The sequence below is a fragment of the Nyctibius grandis genome, chromosome 4 (assembly GCF_013368605.1).
Source record: "Nyctibius grandis isolate bNycGra1 chromosome 4, bNycGra1.pri, whole genome shotgun sequence".
Lineage (NCBI taxonomy): Eukaryota > Metazoa > Chordata > Aves > Nyctibiiformes > Nyctibiidae > Nyctibius > Nyctibius grandis.
Window position 1 is genome coordinate 82,789,878 of NC_090661.1, and position 25,639 is coordinate 82,815,516.

Here is a 25,639-nt window from a genome sequence, read left to right on the forward strand (position 1 = left end):
AAAATGATTCTGCAGAGTCCAAATGAAGAACCTAAGTAACATAATAGAATCTCTTCAACATTTTATTATAAAAGTCTCCAATTGTTGAAGGTAAGTGGGTGTCTATAAAACTGTCAGATCTCTTTTTAAAACAAACAGGTGGTAATGCTCACTAATTCACCTGCCAACTCCTGGTCAGACATTAGAAGGGAAATGAGGAGAAAATTTCCATCCCATTCTTGTAGCAAAGCAAGAAAAGCCTCACACTAATAACGTAATCCATTTTTCTCAGCCCAATAAAGTGATATGGCTAAACCAAGACTGTAGTGATTCAGAAAGAAAAAATAGCCTAAAATGAACTCAAAGGGAGCATTACATCTCTAGTAGCCCAGAAAACCACCATGCCTTGTCTAGTGCTTTAATACATCACACAACTCTGAAATTTCTGAGACAAACCTTCGGGAAATGAGAACGAGCAGCCTCAAAAGTTTCCTTGAGTTCAGGATTCCATGATGTTCTCAGCCATAGAATCATAGAATGGTTTGGGTTGGAAGGGACCTTAAAGATCATCTAGTTCCAACCCCCCTGCCACAGGCAGGGACACCTTCCACTAGACCAGGTTGCTCAAAGCCTCATCCAACCTGGCCTTGAACACTGCCAGGGAGGGGGCAGCCACAGCTTCTCTGTGCAACCTGTTCCAGTGTCTCACCACCCTCACAGTAAAGAATTTCTTCCTAATATCTAATCTAAATCTACCCTCTTTCGGTTTAAAACCATTCCCCTTCATCCTATCACTACATGCCCTTGTAAAAAGTCCCTCTCCTGCTTTCCTGTAGGCCCCCTTCAGGTACTGGAAGGCTGCTATAAGGTCTCTGTATTTGGAAGCTTCTCAGAAAGTTAGTTACTACAGCGCTCACAACTTCTCAGAAACCAAGAGCTTGTCCCACACAGCCTTCAGAAAAAAATTTCACAGCATGCTGCCTCAGTGTAGCATGTTTTTCTAGGTTGGTCAGTTCGTTAGACAGAACTACTAGAGACTGGACGTTTGGCCCAGACCCAGCACAGCATTTCAAGTTTATAGGGCTTAAGTCTTGTGCCTTGGTGAACTGCAATCTATCAAGGGAACTACTGCATCATATGGGTAAGTATGTCTCACCATATTAGAAGCATATTTTTCTAAGTTAGGACTATTTTGTAATAGGACCCCCCTAAAAGAACAGTTCTGTAAAAGTAAGTATTTTGTTTATTGCACATAAACTCACAATTCTAAAAATGCATGTATTTTCTGGAATGCTGTAGCCATGCGATGCCAGCTGAAGGATAACTATGAACTTGTGTAGTTATGTTTTGGAATGCTCCAAGTGCAAGGTCTTAAAGGAGATCTTCTGTCTAGAAGGTAAAGAAAGTTCCTGGTTTGGTTTGGTTTTCATAAGAAATGAAGCCTCAGCACAGTAGAACCTCCAGAGATACTTGACATATTGCTCTGTATCGTATTACTAGGAGCTAGTGAGAAATTTAACCTATGAACAAGCCAAAAATGCCGGTAGCAACTAACATGATCTCCCTTGCTCATGACAGATGAATCCTTGGTTTATTGCAAAAGCCTTGCACCATGGCAAATACAGTGATGAAAACAAAAAGACAGTAACGGGTATGGGGCTGGGGGCAAATGATACTGTAGCAGCAAATGTCTCCAGAGGCCTGCCTTTGAAATAGCTTAGTCCACCAGATAAAACAACTTACCCTTTTCCCCATTGAGTTTCTGCCCTTTAAAGTGATTCTCTCCAAGAACTGCTTGAATTTACTGGAACTGCACAAAGCCTTCCAGATTCATGGGTTCTCCCATCTTCTTTTTTTCCCCCTCCACATGCCATAGCCCAAAAATTGAAGAAAAATTTCAGAACCACAGAACTAGTCATAAAAGTAAATACTGTAACAGCCCCTTCCCCCAACTGAAAAAGCACCTCCTGCATAAAACTGTGAGATGTGAGGAACTACGTGCAGAACTTGCACACAGATGTCTCCCCAGAAAATTAGGAGAGTTTTCGCACTGAAGCTATTTACCAAAAAGCAAACAATCCTCCGCAAGGCTCACTTCTGTACTTCTGCCTTTGGAAAACAAATGGCATCAAAATGTTTGAGAAAAGACGCTCCTGAAGAATGCAAGCCATAAATGCGCTGCTTCAAAATTTTAAAACGTGGCTTTATTCCAACAGAGGTCCAACAACAGCAGCGGCTTTCGTGACTTCAATGCTAACCCTGGTAGGAGATAATTGTTTTAGGCAGCAGTAGCGCTAATAGCCATTGCAAGACTGCTGCTACCATCGTGCATTTAGCTAGAAAAGATCCAAGGGATCCAAAACTGCAATCCTTCTCCAACCTACAGTTCCAATCAACTCTTAAAATGAACCACAAGCTGCACAGTTAAGAATTCATTCAATATGAGTACCCCTCAACTCCAACTATTCAGTTTACTTGCTCACAGACTGGAGAGAAGACTTGTTTTTTTTTCCTACGCTTATGCTTTTTGGCCACATTCCAGTGGAGAAATTGCTGATGCACTCACAGTTATGCAATTTTGCTATCTTCAGGGAAGCTGTGTATATATACTTCATTGGTCAAATCTGGCTAGATGCTGGTGATGCTCTAGCCAGAGAAAATGTAACCTTCATTCGTGTTACCTCTGCAGTAATGATACTGATAAGAATGTGCTATCAATTTTACCCAGTTTTAGCACCAAAAATGTAAAATTCAACAGTATTAGGTTTTTGGTTTTCTTTTTTTTTTAACCCAAAACTTGTTAAAGAAATACACCTAGACTATCATAGAGAAAACAATTTAATTGTGTGCCCTTTACACACTTTGGAATGTAATTCTGGAAAGGAATTAATAGACACTGTTGCTTCAAAACATTCAGACATCAAAAAAAGAGCATAATGTAATGTTTATTTGCAGTCTCCATTACCTCCAATCCAGCATTCACCACTTTTCATACATGAAGTAGCAGAGATGCTTTCTATATACACTCTGCCTCAATTGAAAAGATTTACAATTTTATTTATCTAAAGCATTTGATCAAGACTGGCTATTGCTACACAACTATTTACCCAATTCTCTGACCTCTGTACCAGAAATGGGAAGAGAAGCACTGAGCAGCCAACTAAAGAGTTATCAAAAAACTTCAATTTTTTAATTCAAGAACCAGAAACTCCTAAGAAACAACCATGGAAAGAGGAGTGTTGGCTGTAAGATCTTTATTTCTTCCATAAAAGAGGAAGAACTACATCATCTAAGCAGAGAGCTTCCGAATTCTATGAAGCAAGATGGTTCAAGCTAGATCCACAGTTTCTGGGGGGCAAATAAATAGCCTTGCCCCAAACAGCAACCACAAAGACAAGCTGTTGAAAACTGTTCACATTTTGCACTCCTTCAGAAGCCAAAAGGCAGGGCAAAAACAAAGCAACCCCCCAACTTACTGATGTGCTAGGGTGAAAGTATAAAAATGTCAATTATTTAAACACAGTACTTCTCCAAAGGAACGTGCTTGCAGAAACAAAAGCAATGCCTGTGCAGTAAGTATCTTTTCAATGTCACTTTAAAAGCTATACAATCATATCTGGATATGCAAAGGCTAATAATGCCAGAGGATAGAGAAAGCAAGTAGGCAGCCCACCATTCTGTGGCATTAAAAAGTGATTAAATGAAATTCACAAACGGTTTAGTGACATTTCTGATAGACTAATCACATAGCAGTGCTCTAAATAGAGAAACAGACCCATTAGCAAAATATTCCCTTTAAAAAACTTGTATCTCAGTGGAGTACTTAATGTATTTATTGTGTGGAGATAATGGCTTCTCACTTCAGATTTAGAAGAACATGGATGAAAAGAGGGCTTTCCACAGCTGTATGCACTAGCAAGAACTAGTACAAAACCTTTCTTTGCTTTAAGCCTCCGTGTTTTGGAACAAAGGGAAACTAACTTTTGACCCAGTTTATAAGCTCATCTTTAAATCAGACTGTACTTTAGAAAAAAAATTATCTTCTGGTAAACAGTAGAGTGTTCAGCTACTGACACAAACCATTCACTTGAAGAAAAACTTAATTATTTTCTGACAGATTCGTTAAAATTGGCCAGGGAAATCAGAGCTGAAAGCTCAAATACTTTTCAGAAGCCATATACAGCAGGATGCATTGCTTCTCACTACTACCTACCAGTTTAGTTCCCCCAACCTCCAACCTGACCCTGCCAAAGTACGGTTGTTTCTCATTCTGGCTACCACATTATCAGTACTTTTTATATAGAGACAATACAGTGCTAATCAATACAAATACTTTGCTCATTTTTTAAATTCAGGAAGTTGCCTTCTCCATGGCAGGTGCTCTATTCCAGACAGCCACACCGACGAAAACATCCCTATATGGCAGATGCTTTAAAAAAAAAAAAAAAAAAAAATCAAGCCAAATGGCTCCCAAATCTGTCACAAACACATTCAGGATATTTCTAGCTACATACAGTGCATAATTAACAGTCATCTTAGAAAGACTTAGCCTTTATTTGCCCATTTATTTCAGTCCACGCTTACCCCACTTTTCTCAGTACACTAGCTGGATCACAAAACAGATTTCTCCACAAACAGTTCAACCAAGAAGAATCTTTTTGGGCTGGTCATCCACTTTGGAGCTGTATTGTACAATACAGTTGTAAGCAAATTCTGAATTCAAAGAATGGGGTTTTGATATTTGAAAACAACACTAATATTGTATACAGAAACTGGCGTTCAGTAGTATTGCCTTTTCAAACATTTTCCATTGCAAACTCCTCTATTTTCACAATCAGAACATTTTTGTCCGAAAAGTTTATTTTAGTTTTCTGAACACTCTAAAGCAACTGTGCTTTTGATATTACACAAGTGTCCAGATAGGATTAACAAAAATTAAAATGTTCTAAATTACAAATTTAATTTCTGTAAGAGCTTGAGAAAGGAAATAGAACAGAAAAGCATGACATACACACATTGTGAAGAAACCCCAACTTTTCATGCAATGGCAGGCAAGATGTAAAAAGCCACCCAAATTCACACATTTTTACACCGAATCATCAGAAAAGTACTCTGTAATAAATCTGTACATCCAAATACATTTGGGATCTACACCTAAGTTACATTATTTAATGTTATATACACTTATTACCCCTTGTATAATGTCTAAAGGAAAGTCTTCATTCAAACCCAAACAAAAAAAAAAAAGCAAGACTAACTTGGAAAAAAGGAGAATCACTTTAGACATTCAGTTAAAATGTTGGTTTTGTTTTAATCTAGACCTCAAAGTGTTTATTAAAAAACAAACAATCCTCTTCATTTAACATTTTGCTTTCTAACTGTACAGTAAATTGCATTGCAGAGAACACATCCCGTCTTCAGACTGTATTTTCTTTGGATGGATTTAAGATGTAGTTGGATATTACTTTAAAGATAAATAAAGGGAAGTTGGTCCAACTAGAACAATAGGTGATATATTACATGCATATGGGTTTTTTATATATTTTTAAATTATTTTTGAAACAAATGAGTGTAGGGTATAGTTGATATCGCAAATAAACCAAAAAAGCACCTGGAGTCAAAATATAAAACATACCTCCTATCCTGGCAATGGCAGAAAAAATCAGAAGAGTAATCTTTCTGGAATGGCATTTTTACATAATTTAGAAATGTTAAGTACCAGGAAGACTACTAATCAAGTAGTTTTAGCAGCCAAGTTTCCCTCTTTTTATTGAATGGAACAAATGCTTTAAATAAACCGTTTGTCCTCTTCACTGAAGAGAGCTAGTCTATTCATCTTTAATGAGCTAGGTTTTTTGTTTTTTTGTTTTTTTGGGAAGATTAGCCACGTACTGTAGTAATGCCTACTGCATATAATCCAAGCATTTGCTGTGAACAGTTGGAGAAAGCAGTCAGTAAGAACCTAGGATCAATGAAATAGATGTTACTTTAAGCCATCCACAAAATGGAGACCCATATAGTGCCCAGTGTTAAAACCCAAATCTCTTCTCGCGCTTTTTGTTGTGCAAGTTCATCCCCATGAAAAGAGGAACTGATCCATAGTTCAATTTTCTTATTTCCTTAGTCAATTTTCACATTAGTGTAGATTTTACGAACAAAGGCACTTGTTCCCATGTAACCAATAGCTCCTGCAAAATAAACCAAAAATGTTGAATATGTTAGAGAGTTGGTCGTCAAAATAAGCCAGCGATATAAAACACACACGCTTAAACAGAGAAAGTCACATAAAGCATGCACTCTGCACACAGAAAATTATTACCTGCAATAGTTGTTCTCAAACTCTAATTATCCATGCTCCCAGTGAATGTCTGGCAAGAACTACCCTAGTCTAGCAAGCTAAATCCATTAAGCCACCTTACCAAGAGGCCATGCTCATTTGGCCTCGATAAATATAGCAGCCCCCCTACTGCTGCCAATAACCAGGTCCCCTTTTCTGAACAGAGGGTAAAAAACATACAATCACCCACTCTGCAGGGAAGGTGGATGGAAGTGCGTGTTTTTATTATGTTACATGCCTTCTGGATGAGTGTTTTATTGGCAGATGGCTTTGTCCTCCCCACAAGGCACAAATAATAATAGATCCCCATCCCAGGAGTCTTACACTCCAAGGAGGTCTGTACAAAGAGATTAAACTAGTAGCAGTTAGTAGTTAAAGGAAATTGCAACCTGTGGTTTTCAAATTAGTAAGAGTCATGAGCAGAGTACGCATTGTCACAGCAGTAATAAAAGAACAGGTCACTGGGGTTTTGACAGGGGCAACAGTTTATGTTAAACCCAAAATACTGCAGGACTAAGGACATCTAGAAAAATGAAAGAAATACACTGGACCAAGGCCTCTTCTCAGGAAGAGATTCAGCAACCTACCTGGTCAAACCCAGAACCTCAGGTTTGCCGGGCCCAGTAAATACTGTTGTCTTACAATATCCACAAGGAATATCTTCATCTCTCCCAATCAAAACAAGAGTACATCAGCCTTGTTGAAGTCAGTTTGGCTAATTCTCAGGTTAGAAGTGCAGTTGAAAATCAAGCAAGAATTAGAGACAACTGCTGTCAGATTGCCAGAATAACACATCATAAAATATGGGAAGAAAAGGTCAGAGAAGTCAGGGCCTATAACTCACTATAGAGAAGAGAACTCGTAACATCAAATGTTTGGATGCTCAGTAAAGAACCAACATTCAACAGAAAAGATATTTTTACTTCTCTGAAGCAATAGAGAAAAGCCCAGAACAAAGCATGAAACAACATTTTTGGTGATCTGGGATGCACCAGACTTGCACAAGATGCGTTAAATATAAAAGCCTAACCAACACTAGAAGTTTTCTGCAAAAGTTCATTTTCCAATAAGAACATAAAGGTTTTTTTTTTCCTTTAGAAATTAAGGTTGTACAGGCCTGCAGCTAGCATTGCTGACCATAGAGTTATCCAGAACCTGGAAAGTTCTTTAAATCCTGGGGACTCATCGGATAACTCATGAGCTCAGCCATTAAACTCTCACAAAATTTTGGGGTTTAGATCCTCAAAAAGCCCAACATTCATATCTCATCAGGAAATCTGCACAAGGCAAAACTGACACATTGTTCCGATGCTATCGCAACGGTAAAGAAAGAGCCTGTGGAGTCAGCCTCTGTGCTACACAGCATTTCAAGCTGTATAAATATCATGACAACCATTCCACTGGCCAGCAAATGATGAATTTGTGTGACTAACTTGAACAAAGCAGAGTTTGATTAAAACAAATACAGAACACACAAGATCAGGTTGCTGCTTGCTAGTGTTAAGTGTGCTGAGATGCAGCAGAGGGAAGGCCTGGCAGTTCAAGGAGACACCCAGTACAGCATTCAGACAGACCCAAGCACGGGCTGTGCAGCGGAGGTGACGTGAGCTTGGAGTCATGCAGGAGCACACGCAGATTCTTCTGTAGCCTGCCAAGAAACTCATCTTCTGTCTTATGCAGTAAATGGACAAAATAATGACACTGGACTCCTGTTTTAAGACTCATCATGTTTTGCCTGTTAAAGCAGACACTGCCAACAGATCCAATGCTCATTTTAGTTGCTGAACTAAGATACATTCCAGAACTTGTTCTTTGAGGGTTTCTCTAGTGATGTGATGCCAGAGATCAGAGATCTGGGAGAACAAAATACTAAATGTGTTTCATTTGGGATCTAGAGAATGTGTGCATGAGATGGAAGTGAGGGGGAGGAGTAGAGAGTAGCAGTCACATGAGACCCCAAGCTTTCAATCCCATAAACAAATCACCACATATTCTGAATCACAGGAGCCTTATTCATGGAGGCCACTAATGGCCAATACCCAAGGCAGGGGCTAAGCCTCAAGGCTACTTCACAAGCATTGAATAAAACACGGGACATGGAGGGGGAAACCCTAGACAATGACGACTAAAGAGTGTCTTCCGGAAACAAATGCAGGACAGTTGGCTCATTTGGATAAAAAGTCCATAGTAAAGGGAATGATTTTATTTATTTTTTAAACACCTTATCAGATGATATTTATAACTTGATTATGGTCTATATAGGTTTAGCAGAAATAGGCTGCAAGCATATTTCAGCAGAACAACAAGCTTTTAAATAAACAGAAAAACCCAAATAGTGAAGAACAACCACAAAACAGAAGAAGATTAATTCCCATCTATTACTTCAAACCAATTAACACTTACTACAGTTATGACTTTGTAAGCACAGAATTTTTTTAAAAAGCCCTTCCATCATACTTACAGTATTTATCTGGATGCTTAAGTGTGGTATTGCAAGAGGCCTTTCTATACTACCTAGCTCCGAAGCCATCCACTGAGTTGGGAAATAAGTTTTATTCTTTTCTGTCACTAAGAGGGAAACACGAGGAGCTCAAAAGGTTTGGAAGTTCTCATGGGCTCCCTACTGTCCAGTCCCAGAACTGAGATGCTCTGCAGAAGGCAGCAGACTTTGTGGATCAAAGCATCCCATTACATGTGGGATTTGAGATCACTAGGCTTTGTCAGGGGCATGAAAACCAGAGTTGGATGCTACAAGCCTACAGAAAGTTCTCCTGTGGCTGCTTTGGACCCTAACTAGTTTGTCTCATATCCAACTGTGTGATATTGAACATGCCCATTCGCATGAGCTTCCAAAGCACAGCTCTACACACTTTTCACAGGAGACGTACAGTCAGTAGCACGCACGCTGCACAATTCTTTAACACAAATGTCTTTGTTAGACCTCAATGGCAGCAAGTTCCCTAGACAAATGCTTTTTGACAGGGGATTTTTTTCTTCCCTCCACATGCTGAAAATGGGAATTCTCAGTAAAAAGGAATCTCACAGCTTCTCTCCCAACACACTTAAAAAGACAAAAAGAAATCTCAACAGAGCTGTGGAAATAAAGTTTAATGTGTTGAAGTATTTCCTGATTTTGAATAAATTTGGATTTTACTCTAATATTCCATCAAATGGTGTCCTATCATGATAAGGAAGTATTTGACAATCTTCCTTTTCCGTGTTTTAAAAAACATTTTAATTACAGAAACTGGTGGGCAGGCTTGGCTTCTGCACCACAGACATTTTAATCAACACCAGCCTAAGCACTTTAAAAAGAAAAGATTAGAGCTGAAAAGTATAAGCCTATTAAAAAAAAAAAATGGCTGCAAGACTACCAGAACAGCAGGGAAGTCCTGTAATGTGCCAAGAACTTGATGAAGCAAAATTAGATTGTATGAGAGAAAAGGGGAACAGGTACTCAGCAGTTAACAGATGATTTTCCTCCCCTTTTTATAAAGCATTGTGAAATTACCCACCCTCTTGGGATATCAAGAAATGCATACTTTACAGAAAGTAAGTTCCTGTAAGACATCAACTGTCTCAAATATCTAATTCAAATAAATCCTTCCACTAGAGTCTATAGGACTATTCATTCACTACAAAGAAGGAAAGTATTAAATAAGGATCACACATAAAGAGTAAATAACATCGTAGGAAAGTGCAAAAGAACCAAGTAGCACTTTCTGAAACTCATATAGCAAAGGATAAAAATAAAGCTATGAGGTGGACAAGTATATTTGATTTTATCAGGTGACTGCTGAACTATGCTGAGAACTATGTTTTTTTCTAAGTATCTGTCAAAACAGTATCTTAAAAAGTAATGAAATCCAGTTGCACACAGGAGCACTCTGCACTCTCCTCGCCTGTGAATATTCCAACACTTATTTCACAAATGCTATCCTGAGGTGTCAGTCCTTTCTGTTCTGGTCACCCTCATATACACATGCCACAAAATACAGATGGTAGTGCCATCAGTATTGCGATACCATTGATGCCTCAATGGGTGTACCTAGCTCCCTGTCTTGGAGCAACAGTAAAAACTCCAAAACAAAACGTTAGCACGGACTCAACTTAATTGGGAATCTATTTTGCAGAATTTCTTGCTAAATACAGTACATAAATTATCTTCCTATCAGAAGACAACCAATTAAAAGAAGAGAACTCTAATATTCTTTTCAAAGACTGTAAGCCTTTTTGAGCACATCTTGCAGACATACACACTCCACCACCAAAACCACAGAGCTAAAATCAGAAACATGACGGTCTGAAAAATTCTGATAGAAAACTATCAATATATTTGAAACTTACCGCACATTATTCCTAAAGCTGTGCTAAATACTGCCATATAACCAAAGTAAAATGATGTTTGAAACAAGCCATACATCCTGAAAAAGAAAGACAGGAATTTATGCTAGGTATTTTCCCCAGTTTTTAATCAATAAACTTATTTGGCAATACAGTAATCTGATATTCAAGCAAGAAAACTACCACTTACTTTGTCTTGAAAAAGTAGTAGTAAAAGGAGTACATGTAAACATAAATCGCAGTTGATGCCGCAGAAAGAAAGCTTGTCCATTGCCTGAAAGTAAACACACATGTCCATGATATATCTAACCAAAAGGCTTCCCAAGAAGATGCACAATGTGCTAAAACCTTACCTGAAAATAAAGTGTACTGGTTCTACAGGCTTATTTAACAAAATCTACATGTTGTCTGCTATAAATAAGAAAAGTTTCTACAGCAACAGCTACCACTGATACCAAATGAGGATCCTTCTTCATATGCCTGTGTGCCTTGATATATTTTTTTTTATATATACATACATGCACGCACAAATGCACATACACACAGAAAGCTCCTGTACAGGAAGAATTCAAGAACTGCTTTTATTCCCTACAGCTAAAATCTGGACAAGGGACACTTTGAAAAGACCCATCTAGAACACTGAACATTACTTTTCTACAAAACTCTCACAAACTGGTTAACTATGCAAATAATGCAATACTTACCACCTGTAATCCTCTGCATTTAGCAGGAAATACGTACAAACGATAGTCACACAAACTGTCACAATGCAGAGGATAACCAGAACCAGCATCATAAAACCATAAACATAGTAGATCTTGTAAGCCCAGAATGAAGTAAAAATGAAATACCTGAAGAGAGCAAACAAAATATGCAGATGATATTGTAATTGAACTTCAATTATTATACTTTATAATCAAATTGGCAAATAGCTGACATACTCACATTTCAATAAAAATTGATCCAAAAGGGAGGATTCCACCTAAGCAAACAATAACAGCTGGTTCCATGAACCTGAAAGATATTAAGGTTAGTTTAGGGACAATTTTAATCTTCCATTTATAAACGTATTAAGACTTATAACCAGATAATTAATATAGCACTGAGAATTATTTAAAAGGCATGCTAACAAGAACACTTCTGTCTCATATCAGCATATTAGAAAGAAGATTCCCCCAAAGATGTCATGTGTACAGATAGAAGGAGGAGTTATTCTTGGGGAAGGCTGAAACGAAACATGTCTCATGCCTATCACCTACAGGCATGAGGTTAGGCATCTAACCAGCCTTAAAGGCTACAGAAAGAACCCCTCTTGCCCAAAAAGGGCTTAAGCAATCAAGCCCCATAACATCCACTAGCCTTGAAAGAAGGCAGTGAAAACTCAAAGCTGTTGATGGCTACAAATACAGCAAAAAGCACAAAGAAAATTTTGCAGGGTAATGGTTATATAATTAAGAACCAGTGTTTATTTTTAATGCTATACTGAGTCATGAGCCTATAGTCAAAAATGAATACTCAGCTACCTGTAGATGATACTGTCACTTACTAAAGGTGACCTCTATGTAGTACTTGCAATGATGCTAAATCCAGCTAGTAACCAGTGATTTAATTTGCAGCTTCTTTTATTATTTATAGGGAGACTTGCCTAAGCAGACAGTGTGCAATTTCATCATCTTCAATAGAAGTATCTTATTTCTTTTTATCTGTCACGCTGATCCAGAAAAATCCATCAGATTCCCAAGATACAGGTCACAACATAAATCAAATCCTAGCATCTGAGCTGCACAACCCGCCACTAAGAAGAGACTAAGTGTGTTGCACTTCCTGGATATCGCGGGCATACACGTTTCAGTCCCCCCTTCACTTTGTCTGTTCCATTCCTCTGAACAGGGAAAGCAAGAAAAATCTATTAAAAAAACCCTCTGAGGATACTTTCATTTCCATAGCTTGCTGCTTCCATCTCAGAATTAAATTAATAGGAAAAAGTGACTGCATTCATGATTTTCCAAAAACCCAAGTCTACTTTGAGACTAGGCACCCAGTCCTTTACATTCACTTCAAAAATAATAAAGGCTTATTCGCAATTCAAACCGTATACCTGGAGTATTTTAGGGAACAGCATTGCAAGCTTCACCCCACCATCACCTTGCAAACATGTCTCAGCTTGTACATGGATACCATTAAACAGAACAGTTCTGCCTCCAAGGCACATTCAATTCTAAATCTGTAAGAGGCATTAACTGAAGAGGAAAGGTTTAGTTTCAAGATACCCATATAAGAACTGGGCTGGGACCATCCCTTTTACATAAGAGACTGAAGAGCATTTCAGGCCAAATGTGAATCAGTGATCCGGGACTGTAAAATCTGCTACAACTATTAACTATTAACTGCACTTGGTGTTTTTATTCAACAGAAAAATCATATTAAGGAAATGTCAGTAGAGGTAGTGTTCTAGACACAATTTAAACAAAAAAGTTACTTTAGAAAAACTTTTAATGATCACATCTGAAAAGTCATTTTTAATGTACTGAAGTGAACACATCTAGTTAACACGCATGCTTGTCTTTACCATTTTTTCTCTGGTATGGGACGAGGCACCGCATTGACACGACATGGAAAATTAGGCTGTCCTGACAGATTTCGGCCAAGAATTGTACCAACGAGGTTCAATGGAAGAATGACAAAGAAACAAATACAGCACACTGCCACCTGTAAGCAAAAAAATAAAATAATAATTTAAAAAAACAGGTATAAGACGACAAAAGATAACCTGCCTACTCCGTATATATTAGTCCTTAGTAGTTATTGCTGAAGGATCACACTCCTAGTTATGAAGCATTAGTCAGAATACATCTATTTTATCAAATGGAAGTATTTCTTCCCTGAGAAACTTCCTAATAAACATTATTAAGTATATTTTTTTGCATCAATTGAGAGAACAGAACCATTACAGATTTTTTTACTGTTTTCATCTAATCAATACATTGCAAAGGAATGACATGGAAATCTTCATGGTACTTCATCACAGAAAGTTTTGTCAGCTTCTCTTAAACTTTTGCAGAGTATGTTATCCCTGGGAATTAACATCTAGCAGTTAGCCAGTTGCATACAAAACTACAACTGCTGGGTGCAAAATTTTTAATCCAATCCAAAAAAGAAACCCGAACAAGAACTGCAAAGCCACGTCAGAATGCTACCAATCAAAATGTTGGGTTCAATTTTCTCAACTATCCACCAACCAGGTAATTAAGAACACAGACTGCCAAAGACAGAAGTGACCACTGGTATGCACATACACACAATTTAGAAGCACAATGGCCCTACTTACATATAGAGATTAAGTTTATGCACAATGCAGCAAAATCAAGCCAATGTTCCAGCTCTTTCCAATGAAACAGCCTCCCTAAAATTCTACCAGGAATCATCTTTTTTCCAGTATATGTATATAGCTCTACTTTTGCTGTTCCTTGAAGGCAACGTATTTTTATCTTCCAAAACAGGAAAATTTGAAGTGCTTAGCAAGATGTTCTCTACTCATAACTCTTTAGCACAAAATGAATTAGCATTAGACAGTTTGTTAACTTTTTGATATTGATAATTAGAAGACAGAACAGTTGCCTGTAATGCAATAAGCATAGTTCTGAATATTGACCCTGTGACCTTCTCTATGCAAACATATGAAAATACTGCCTTTTAAAAGCACTGTTGCCTGAGGCTGTGTACATCCTGGTGCCTCCTGAGCAAAGAAGCTATATTCCTCTTTCACTCCATCACGATGCCAAGTCCATGGCAGCAGATTAATCCAAAATAATGGGCAGAGGACCAGGTCTAAGAGCCACAGACCAACTTGTTTAATAAGCAGTTACTCCAGGATAAATAAAGGCTGTTCACGCATGTTATATCTACAGAAATCTACTGCAAGCAGCTGAAAAGCAAGAACTACTAGGCTTCAGGAGATGAGGAGCTGCACTACATTAGCTCAATACAAACTTAGCATTAAGTCAATCACACCAGTTTAAGGCAACATCTGACTAAAGTCAGTGGGTTATCCCTCTATTACTGACTTTTATATCATTACTAGCCTAGGCCAGATGTGAATGCAAAATGTTGCCTGGGGTTGGATGGAGCAAGCCTTCATGCTTCACAGAAGGGGGACACCAAACAGGTGGTCAACAAGCACAAGCACTGTCCAGACTGCTCTCTATATCTTTGAGGAGAGTTTATTAAAGAATCATATCACAAGCCACTAAAATATGAAGTGGTAAATAAGGAAAAGCTAAGTATTGTTTATACTCGCCAATAATAAAGCAAATTTTACACAATTAATACATATTTAGAATCTCCCATTTATCTTCTTCCATTACTTCAAAAACACCAGTAAGCAAGCATAGTGTCTTAGATAGGACACTGAGGTTGCCTAAGAATAAATTACAGGAGAAGCATACAACTAACTCACTTAATGGATGCAAGTTCTGCCCTTGAAAACTGCTCAGTCTAAAAGAATGAGCAGATGAGAATTTTCAGAGAAAAATGTCAAAAAGTATCATAAACATTTACTAAAATCCTGACCAAAAAGTCCCAGCTTGTTTGAGGTGCAGTGGGTAGAAGAGATGTTGAAGAATTAAGGCCTAAACAGCACCCAAAGAATTTCTGAGCTGACCACATTGAAACCATTTCCATTTGCAGGAAGCGCTCTGCTTCCTGCCTGGCAAGGACCTCCGTGTGTGTTGGGTGGCCCCTGTCCATGGTGCTCTGTGGTGCTCCCGCAGGTGGGTTTCAAACCTGGCTGAGGCAGAAAGCTCAGACACAGGCAGTGTGAAAGAGGACAATGGTAGAAAGTGCTTTACTGCAGAAAGAGACTGTCCAGGAACAGCTCTGGGTTCCAAGCTCACCTGGAACAAAACTTAGTAGCTCATAATTATCCATCTTGCAAAACACATCTACCACAGGGAATCCACATGGAAAGAATATATAATCATGGGCAAAGAACCAAGCAAGGAACATCCACGCCTAATTACTGATTAGCTGGCAAACTCCTAGATGAAAAACAGCAGTCAGTAGCATCTCATTCTAGTGACAGCAACTGCAGAGCTGAATGGCTTCAAATCAGGTGGGTAAGGAGAAGGCCCAACTTGTTCCAGCAGGGCTTGGCTGTTGTGTTGTCCAGGAGACTGACTCAGCAGTAGCTTTGAAATCTAAAATGTTTATCTGCATAAAACAAGCTGAGATAGACCAAGGTTCCCTGAATAATGGCTTCAATAAGTACTGCCAACCTGTCCCCAATACACTTGTAATTGACATCCATCAGAAAATCTGAGTGCTTGTGGTTCCATTATCAGATCAGTCAAACCATGATTGATAATGTTGTAACATCTTCCATTCTATTAACCATTTGGCTGAAAAACGAACTGTTTTCAGACAGAACAGGTAGCATCTTCAGTGAAATCTAGTAAGCAGCATTAGGTAAAGTCAATGTTTTGTTAAACAATGAACTGCCTGTCTTAATGGTATGCTATGTTCTGAGAACAGCTGGAAGTACTTTTTTTTTTTTCCTTTTTTCCTGGAGGCATTCAGGAGTCTAAAAATTATCTGAGATGATTCTGCAGTGCAAAGGAGGCCCAACTAAGCAAGCAAGGATGGATCATAGTGCAAGCTCAGGAATGCCTCCCACTTCCACCTGACTTTGGTAAGCTGTCCAAGCTGATAAAGATGTGAATGTTCTGTCTTCTGAGATAACCTCACCCTCGTGACAGCAACCTGCTGGTCTTAGTAGGTTGACCAACACAACCAGTACTGGTTAGAATCAGCATACACTGCACTAACCTCAGTAGCATCTTCTCTCTTGCTTTCAACTTGCTTTCTTACTCCAAGGTAGTCTACCTGCTCAGACTGATGCTTGGCAGTAATAGTCTTCTCTGGATGTGAGAAACGACTGGAGATAGCTGGCTTTTCTAGCTTCTGCCTTTTCAGGCATGTTCCTCTTAATTTCAGATCTGAGGTGAAGACACTGCCTCCCTCCCAAACCGAACAGGTAGTACCTATTGCCACAGGTGGCAAGGGCAGTGATGATGCAGGCTGGTCGATGTCTAAACCTAGAGAGTTTAAATCCAAACTGAAGCAAACACAGAGCACTGGAGCACACAAGTGTCTTAGCCGAAAAAGGGATGAAGTTATGAGATTTCTGCCTCAAAGGTTTCAGAGAATGAGATTACAATGGCAAAAGCAGCTCAAGCACTTATTGGCCTCCATTTCCCCATCACAAACGATAAGAGGAAACGAAGGTGGGAACAACACACATACGTGCTCTGCCCTCCCACAGAAGCGCCTCCCTACAGAGGTCACTGGTAACATACTAAAAAAACTAAAACCCAAGTAATAGCTGTTGTATGACAGGCAGAGATAAGAAAGTTAGGTCTTTGTGAGCCTTTTAAGAGAAGTATTACTGTAACAACAGCCAAGAGAAATTCAGAGAACAGTTTTAACTACCAGTTCAGAAAACACAAATTATGCAAACAGGCAAATCTACTACATCTACAAACCCAGTTTTCCATCAAGCAACAAGCACACGTTCTCCATAATCCATATTACTGAAGACAAATTACATGAGTTTTTCTACCAAGCCAGTACATTAAAACATACCTATTTCAACTGTTGCATTTTTGTTGTACAAAATACCTTATTTATACAAGAGCATCTGATTTAGTTTGCAGGTTTTAGTTGCCACAGAAGAGATTGTCAGCGTCACCAAGCCTGCATTCTTTCTAACTCCTTTTCGTTTTGTTTTGATGGGGAAAGAATATTCTACTGCCCTTGACTGAACGTGCAGAATTCAGTTTTCCTTATTTGAAAGGAAACACTGTCAAGAGGGATATAATTTATGTTCTAGTGCCATGTGTTTCATATTTTCTGACAACTGTAGATTAAACTTCATTCAAAGGTGCTAATTAAAATTTTTATGAGCATATCTAATATTAAACAGCTACTGGCAGGGTACGGTGCCTTGACTGCTTAATGCACAAGGGAGAAAAGCAATAAAAATTAACTGTGAAAGCAGCAGCTTGATCTTTCCTGTCAGCTACCAAAACTGCACTCTTAAGTCATGAGACTCTCCCCCCATATAGAGGTTACTGAATCTGTACAGTGAAACAGTTTTCTGCATATCATCTGGCCAAACATTATACAGAACAGGAATAGAATAGAAGGCTTCATAATAAAGTGTTATCAATTTTATTATGACTAAGTTGTTAATCTAGGGTGCTGCTTTGGGTAATAAATTGAACTGTTGAAAATTTAGGCAGAGGCATTAAGCTGTGTCTATTTTCAGAAAAAAAAATGAGGGTTTTTGACCAAGGATTCCACAGTCACTTTCAAGCAATCTGAGGAAGCACCCTGATTAATGTATATAACTACATTTTTTTTCTATTTTTAGCCAGGTGTATCTCCTTATCTGGTCAAGGCATGAAAATCTTTGGTGCTACCAGGTCCTCCTTTTTCAGTGGCAGCCAACACTCGTATTAACTTAAAGCTGTCAAGGACAGCTGCAGCCTGGATTAAGCTATCTGTTGGAAGAAACACTTTTTTCTTGTTTAAACAAGGCATAAAAGATGCAAACACTAGGGTCTTGAACCCAAGAGAAATTCAGTGTGCATAACCTTATTTAATTAAATCATTAAAGATGCATACTGGAAATGTTAGCCACACAGGAACCTACTGCTCAAACAAAACAAAACCGGTACATCTTAAACAGTTTAATAGAAGCTGCATGGATTCTGCAGTCAGAATATTACATTAGTCGTAGTAGCCTTAATGGAAATCTTTGAATTATGTATCAACGTAAGCAGTCACAACTTATGAAATGCCAGAATTAAGATGGTCCCTTCAAATTCCATCATGCTGTACTCTGTAGAAATTCTGTGTTACTTAGTAAGTATTTCTGCATCGAGCTACCACCACACTCCTCAAATGTATATGCAAAGGTCACTTCACTTGCCATTATTTCAAATTCTTTCTAATTTTTCCATGCTCCATTTCTTCCACATAATTCAAAGACAACAAAATAGAAAGATGATCAAAAAATGCACCCAAAAGACTGACAAACATCAACAGAATGTAAGTCAAGGTGTACTTGACTTCAACACTTTCAAAACTCCTCTATGTTCACCAGTACAGGAGACAATAAACAGAAGACCCCACCCCCCCCAAATCAAATTTGGGCTCCAAAAGAACAAAGGATTGAACAGTACCCACTACATTTCTATAAAGGTGAAGAGATGAGAGAAAAAAAACAGGCTTCTGTATCTCCTTCATATGCTTAGGGAGTTGAAAGCTTTAAACCATTAAGTTTTAAAAAGCTCTCATATTTGAATAAAATCTGTCACATTCTTTATTGCATTTTGAAGGGAAGGACAGCTGAAAGATACCCCAGGGAAGAGATTAAGCCTTTGTTCAGACTCAAGGTGTATTTCACTACAGAAGGTTTGTCACAATATAGGTAAGATGGCTTGCATGTATATCCAAAAGGGCTAAAGGCAGAGTCCCAAGACTGAAGAATAATTTCAGAAACTAGCTTTGGATCTTCCCAGTCCCTGCCACATCTCTGAAGAGATCCCAGACATTGGGAATGAGTCATACAAGGTGAACAAAGCTTTGAAGTTCAAAAGAGACTGCAACGACAGTGAGGTGTACAAAGGTCCTGAAGAGCCCAATCAATTTGAACATTTCAAGACAAGGTGTAGAAGAGCAGATACCAGGTAGATCAAAGATGCAGCAACTGTGCGTTAGCTTGGATGTCTTGGCTTTGACACTATCAGCTGCCCTTGCCCACATTCCATAAAAAAATCTGTCTGGGTGGAGGAATTAAGTCACAGAGAGGAGACTATCTAGTGGTTCACTGGGAAGTGGCAATGCAAAATGGGCAAAGCACAGGATGTCATATTTAAGCATAGTCTCTTGGCAACCTTTTAGCTCAGAGACTTTTTTCAGCAACTCAGTTTCTGCTTTTTCCAGATTTACATTAGTCAAGAGGAGGTGGTAATTCTTGCCAGCCATTTACGTCAAGGAGGGTGGTTTCAAGACATGCCAGGGTAAAGGAAGTAATTTCTGTGTTCTAGTACATTTAGATGGCAGAGGTTTTATTTCCCCAAGAAAGCAGCAGCTGCAAGTTTGAACTAGAGAATTCTGGAAGCTTCTCGACATTGAAAACAAAGGTGGAAAGACACAAAGGTATCTTATCCATAAAGCCAGAGGGCTTCCCAGGGATTTCAACCTGAAGCATAAACTGGTAATTTCAAACAATGCTCATTTCCTTCTACAAACCAGCTTCATTAGTTGATTTGAAGTCATTAGAGCGTTGCTTATTCTGATGAAATTTCCGATTCATAACCTGCTGCTACTAAAAGTCTGCTAACTCCACTGAAGTTTTATTGCCAGCGTCATAATGATTCAAACACACTCATAAAACCTTGAGATCGTTAAAATCACTATGTATAGAGTCCTAATATCCTGATTAAGTGACCCCTGACGATTTATATTCCTATTTGCTTTTGCAGGTACCTATTTCCATGATCTTAAAATACGAATCAGTTGAACAGATTTACAAGACAAACTTCAGCACAGGTGGAATTCCCTTCCCTCAGCATTCCTGACCTCCAAATGGGAATACAAGTGAGAAATGTGACATGATAAATGCTTGCTCAGCAGTAAAACAGACCCTCTTTGCACCTATCAAAGATCAACTTTGTAAACTTTTCTGACAGTATTGTATATGGCTACTAGCTTAGGAAAGAAAAACCAATACAATATTCCTTTGGGGCATTGACTGACTAATACAAACATATCCAAAGATAGAAATCTAGTCTAATTTCTTGAAGAAGAAAACCAGAAAAATTAAATTAAGAGTTTATAAACATGTTTAGTGTAATATTATATTTAGTGGTTTTATAACAACAAATTCAATGTAAAAAGTTGATATTTAGGTATGCATTGAAAATACTACTAATAAGGAGGTGACTAGAACCAGCAATGTACATGTAAAGTAATGACTCCTCAATCACTATAAAATTATTGAAAGCCTTTGCCTGAAACTGAGAATTGTCTCTTTTTATCACCATTTATGCTTTCTACCACATTTATTCATTAACAATGTTTTCTTAAGAAGTATTTTCAGTCACATACTGAATTTGATTATATCCCAAATAATACAATTTATAAGACAGAATTTGTGATACTAAGCTTCATTTTGTGGTAGATTTAAACTAAGAAGAAATCCAAGGCTACTCAAACATCTCTGAATAGACTGAACAATTTAACACATCACAAAAACTGATATGCAAAGAAGGGAGCTATAACAAAAAGCTTAAATCCCAAGATTTGCTACAGATATTGAAAAGAAACCAAGCCTTCCTGTATTAAGATTTTTTTTAAGTTAACAGTGCTACTCCATAAAATTAGAAAAAGCAATTTTATGGTGCATATTTAAAAAAATTCTGCTCTCAAACAACACCACCTGCAAGCTCAAACAAAAATTCTTAAGTGCCAAGTGATTATTTCCTACACTGTATTCACAGGGTTATTTGAGGTTACTTGCAAGGGTCATGACAACAAACAAAACCCTGACAAAAGCCACAAGAAACAAAAGTCATCATGATTAAATGAGAAAGTAATCCAGCCAGCACTGGTTTTCAAGTGACACGGTTAATATACAGACACAAGACCATACCTGGATACTAAATAACACTTCACAAAGTGAAAATAGTGATTCACTTTCGTAAAGCCAGATCTCCTCAGGACTTCATCTCATATCAGTGGCTGATCTTTTATTTTTATTTTTTCTGCTTGACTGCAATGATTTGGAAGTGGATTTCACTTGGAATCCTCTTGTACTGCATTTTAGCTTACAACCAGTTTGCAGTGGCCACCCAGAAGAAAATTCAAGTTGCTAACTTCCCATGTTGTTATAACACTAAGCTAGCATACAAAGCAGAAGTGCCATTTTAAGCAGATAGAAAACTGCTGTTGGCATCCAGCAGCTGCTCCTGTTGTGATTAAAATGAATTATACTTGAAGCACCTTAAAACCCTCCCAGAATAAATGTCTAACTAGGAAGCTAAAGCTATGACTCACAACTGTATTTAGACTAAAAGGTAGTTTTTCTGTGTCTACAGTAGTGTTTAAATTCTTCAGTAAAATGACTTACCATGGTTCCAAAAGGTATAGCTCTTGAAGCGTGATAATAGATGGCAATGAAGTTAATGAAGAAGGCAGTTCCACACACCATTGCTGGAATAAGGAAGGCTCCGATGAACATCTGCTTTATCCATCGCCTTCCTGTAAGAAGGGACAGTCCAATGGGACTGGTGAGATAACTTTTTAAACTAAATACAGTGTATCAGCAGCTCTCCAGAATTTAGGTGTTTGACTACTTCTCCCCGAAAAAGAAATAAGTAACAACATACTACATCGATAAAAGAGCCAAGAGTCAACTAACAGTTTCATTTGACTCCTGGCATCTCACAAGATGCAACACATTAATAAGTTTTATTAGGCCAGGTGAAAAGACAGGAAAAGGGATACAGCGTGAGAACATTTCAGCTGAAGAACAGCATATGCTGACTAAGCTGGCCAAAAAAAACAGTGTATGAAACATTAGTGTATATGTAAGCTGCAGATTAGTAGAGACAGAGATAGCAGAGCTGGCCCTGTGCAGAGCCTGCTCACACCCTGAGAACACGAGAGCTCAGCACTGCTCCCAGGACAACTCAGCACTACAGCTCCTTTCAGGCAGCATCTGCTCCGGGTTGTCTTGACCCAACTAAGCTGACTCCACACATTCAGGATACATTAAAGAACTGACTATCCCTGGTATAAAGCAAAATGCCACAGCATTTAATACACAGTAAAACTGAACTCGGACATCTTCAACAGCAGAAAAGGTAGAAGAAAAGTGATTTCTAAATCCCAGGCATGAAGGGAACAGCAACACTTGTTAGCAGTTATTACTAAGTTTAGAGCTCCCTGAGGAGCTCAAAAAAACCCTCTTGGGCAATAGCTTAAGAATTTTCACTGTCTGCATTCCCTTTACTTTCATGCTCTTAAATATTGTCTACATGTAAATTTAATACACCATAGATGCACATGTAATATGCTGTAAATAAAAAACAGTCAGAAAACTACCTTTTCAAGACCATCATATCTATTTTCACCATGAGCCAATATAATCAGCATTTCACAGTTTGATACGTAGAAAAAAAATGCAAATCTGGCTCAACTATACAGCACAGTTCAGAACAGCAACCCGAATTTACCTAGATCTGTTTTTCTACAAATCGCTAGATTTATACACAAGCCACATGAAAAGAAATATCTAACCTCCAAACTCAGAGTAGATTAGAGTGCAGTTGAAACTGAATACTAGCAAGTATGTCACGTTAAAAAGAGAAATTTTCTTTTGAGAACTTACCAGAATTATTTTGTCTAAAGCACTGTAGAAGATAATAGATATTGATTACTCTTTTATTGCAGCGTAGGGAATGGATGAAGCTAGTGGACTACAAGCATGTAATTGGTCATAACTCAGAGGCATAATGGGGAGCACTTGAAGACAGCCTGTCCAAATCTGTTATGTCAACTTTATTGGGCTTCTGCTCTCTGCTGTTACTAATTTTGAATTTGCTAAGTATAAAGCAGAGCACATACTGAAAAGTAGAATAACCTTCTTTAAAGGGTGCTATAAACAGTTTTCCCCATCCACAATTAATGGTCTAGTAAAAGTACTGTATACTCATCCTTTCCGTGTTAGTAAACACAACCCCCGCAGGTACCTATAGAGGAGGCCTATGTAGGAGTCATCTGAAGGAGATGACATGAGCTGTTTAACAGCACGTTACAGAAGAAAGAAAGACTATTATACTCACTGGAAGTCAAGAGCCACAATTGTATACAACAGTATAACAAGCAATTCATAAGAGACAACTGTTAACAGTTCCTTAGCTCTTTATTACTTTTAAATTAATCAAAGACTTCATCTATCTTTAGTTGGAAAATGCAGCCAATACCAAACAGGAAATAATACAAAAAGATAAATGTACTCAAAATATTTTCTGTTTATTAAGAATTTAATGGATTCCATCTGAATGACCTACCTCCATGAGGATACTTCCAGATTGGTAAAAATCAGAAAATAATAACTTCTCCATTCAACAATGTAATGAAAAAGCTGAAAAATGAAAACAATTTACCTCCTTGTCTAGCATAAAGGCTTCCTCCAAAATATCCATTCACTGGCGATGTTGCAGCATAAACAAATATAGCTGTACTAAGCATTGATCCTCTCCTACAAGAAGTGATTTGTTGATAAATGAAATAGAAAAACAAACAGTATTAGAGAAAAAGATTACAGTAAAATATGTACATTTAGCAGAAGCAGTTATTCACTATTTTTAGGTAATGTAAATATTTTAAAGTGCTTGAATTGTAAAATCTGCATAAGAATGAGAACTGTTTGTATCCAAAGCTTCTGGCCAAGTCTAATTCAATCTGTGAAAAAGAGTTACAATGTACTACGTTCTTTTCTAACATGCATTTATTTTCACTGGAATACAAAATCTCACTTCTGATCAAAATACTCTGACATTTGGATGTGTGTACCTTGTGTATAAAGAACCGAACTATTTTCATCACATATATTAAGTATAAGATTTAACTATTGCAGATAAAAGGTACTCTTTGCTTAATATAAAGGCCAGTATTAACAAAAATATACTAAGATTCTGAATGATGCTTCTGCCATCCCTCAGAAATTAACTTTGAAGATTGAAAGTGTTCATCTTACAGAAAATTGGAAAACCTGATTTAGAAACTATAAATACTATAATGAAGCCACAAATCAGCATGGAGTAGTCCAACCAGAAGAGTTCAGTCATTTTTAAATTATCACCTCATTAAATGTCGGAGTACTCATTTTGGCATAATTTTTCTGAAATTTTACAGGCAAAGCTAATGATTTTAAATCACAAAAGCCATCCCCAAATACATTTTTAAAAATCATATCTAAAAATAGCAAGATATAACTGTTGTTCATGCATAGAGCTGTTTCCCCATGTCCCTCTGCTACTCTTTGATAGCAAAAAGCAGCAGAAGGTTTTCAGCCAGTTTGCTGTACTATCTTCAAATTAGTTGTACTGGAAGATTCCACACTTTTGGTGTTTCAGCTTTTGACGAACCATTACTGGATGCCTGCCTTACTCAAAAAAGTAATCTTTAGTACAACTGGCTTCCATGAGTGGATGGATTGAACTAAGCAACTATACCTGCGGGTCACACATACTAAAGGAGCATTATGCTAACATTTGCTGCTTAGAAAAAAGCAAGCAATAGTTCCATTTTAGAAAGTCACTTGCTAGACAGAAACCAATTTTAACAATTGCCCTAACTTAAGCCAGTTTAGAAACACACGCAAAACCCCAGAAAACCATGTACAGTCTGAAGTGACCCATGTAAATCCAGGCTGCCTGTAAAGCGATCAGCAGACGTTCATCTCAAGTTTCCTTATTCTTGAGCTTACTCACTTATGCTTCAAATATTCTAATGGAAAAGCTTCTCAAAACAGAAACCAGTATTAAGAAATAGCTGACATGACCAAATTTCATTGAGAGACTTTTTGTTGGCATCAGCTACATGATCTCCAAGAGTTTTAACAGACCTGAAGAACACTGACAGGGTATCATTCTTATAATGCTGGTTTACAGCCTTTTTCACTCACATCACTATTTTCCTAAACAAGAATGTTCTGCACTAGATTCAGTCAACTGTTCCATGACACACACAGAATTAAATTCACTTTGAAAGTGATATAAAGGCCTATTGCAATAGAAGACTAAGTGCACATATATTTTTTAAAATTGCTGTTCTGACACATTTTACAATTGCTATTGCTAACTTACAGCTTCCACACATTCTGAAATGGTTTCCTTCCCTCCCCTT

At 37.9% G+C, this 25,639-nt stretch overlaps 1 protein-coding gene across 3 annotated transcripts in view; it reads right to left on the minus strand.

Moving 5' to 3' along the window:
* Positions 1-2,799: 2,799 nt before the first annotated feature.
* Positions 2,800-25,639, minus strand: part of TM9SF3 (transmembrane 9 superfamily member 3) — a 51,887-nt gene continuing 29,047 nt past the window's right edge. For all 3 annotated transcript variants that reach the window (XM_068399523.1, XM_068399524.1, XM_068399525.1), the window contains exons 8-15: positions 23,896-23,990; positions 21,855-21,985; positions 13,230-13,369; positions 11,606-11,674; positions 11,365-11,511; positions 10,851-10,934; positions 10,664-10,740; positions 2,800-6,167 (exon numbers count right to left, since the gene is read on the minus strand). In XM_068399523.1, the coding sequence (XP_068255624.1) occupies positions 6,100-6,167; positions 10,664-10,740; positions 10,851-10,934; positions 11,365-11,511; positions 11,606-11,674; positions 13,230-13,369; positions 21,855-21,985; positions 23,896-23,990 (811 nt within the window). In that variant the 3' untranslated portion in view covers positions 2,800-6,099. The remainder of the gene's footprint in view (positions 6,168-10,663; positions 10,741-10,850; positions 10,935-11,364; positions 11,512-11,605; positions 11,675-13,229; positions 13,370-21,854; positions 21,986-23,895; positions 23,991-25,639) is intronic.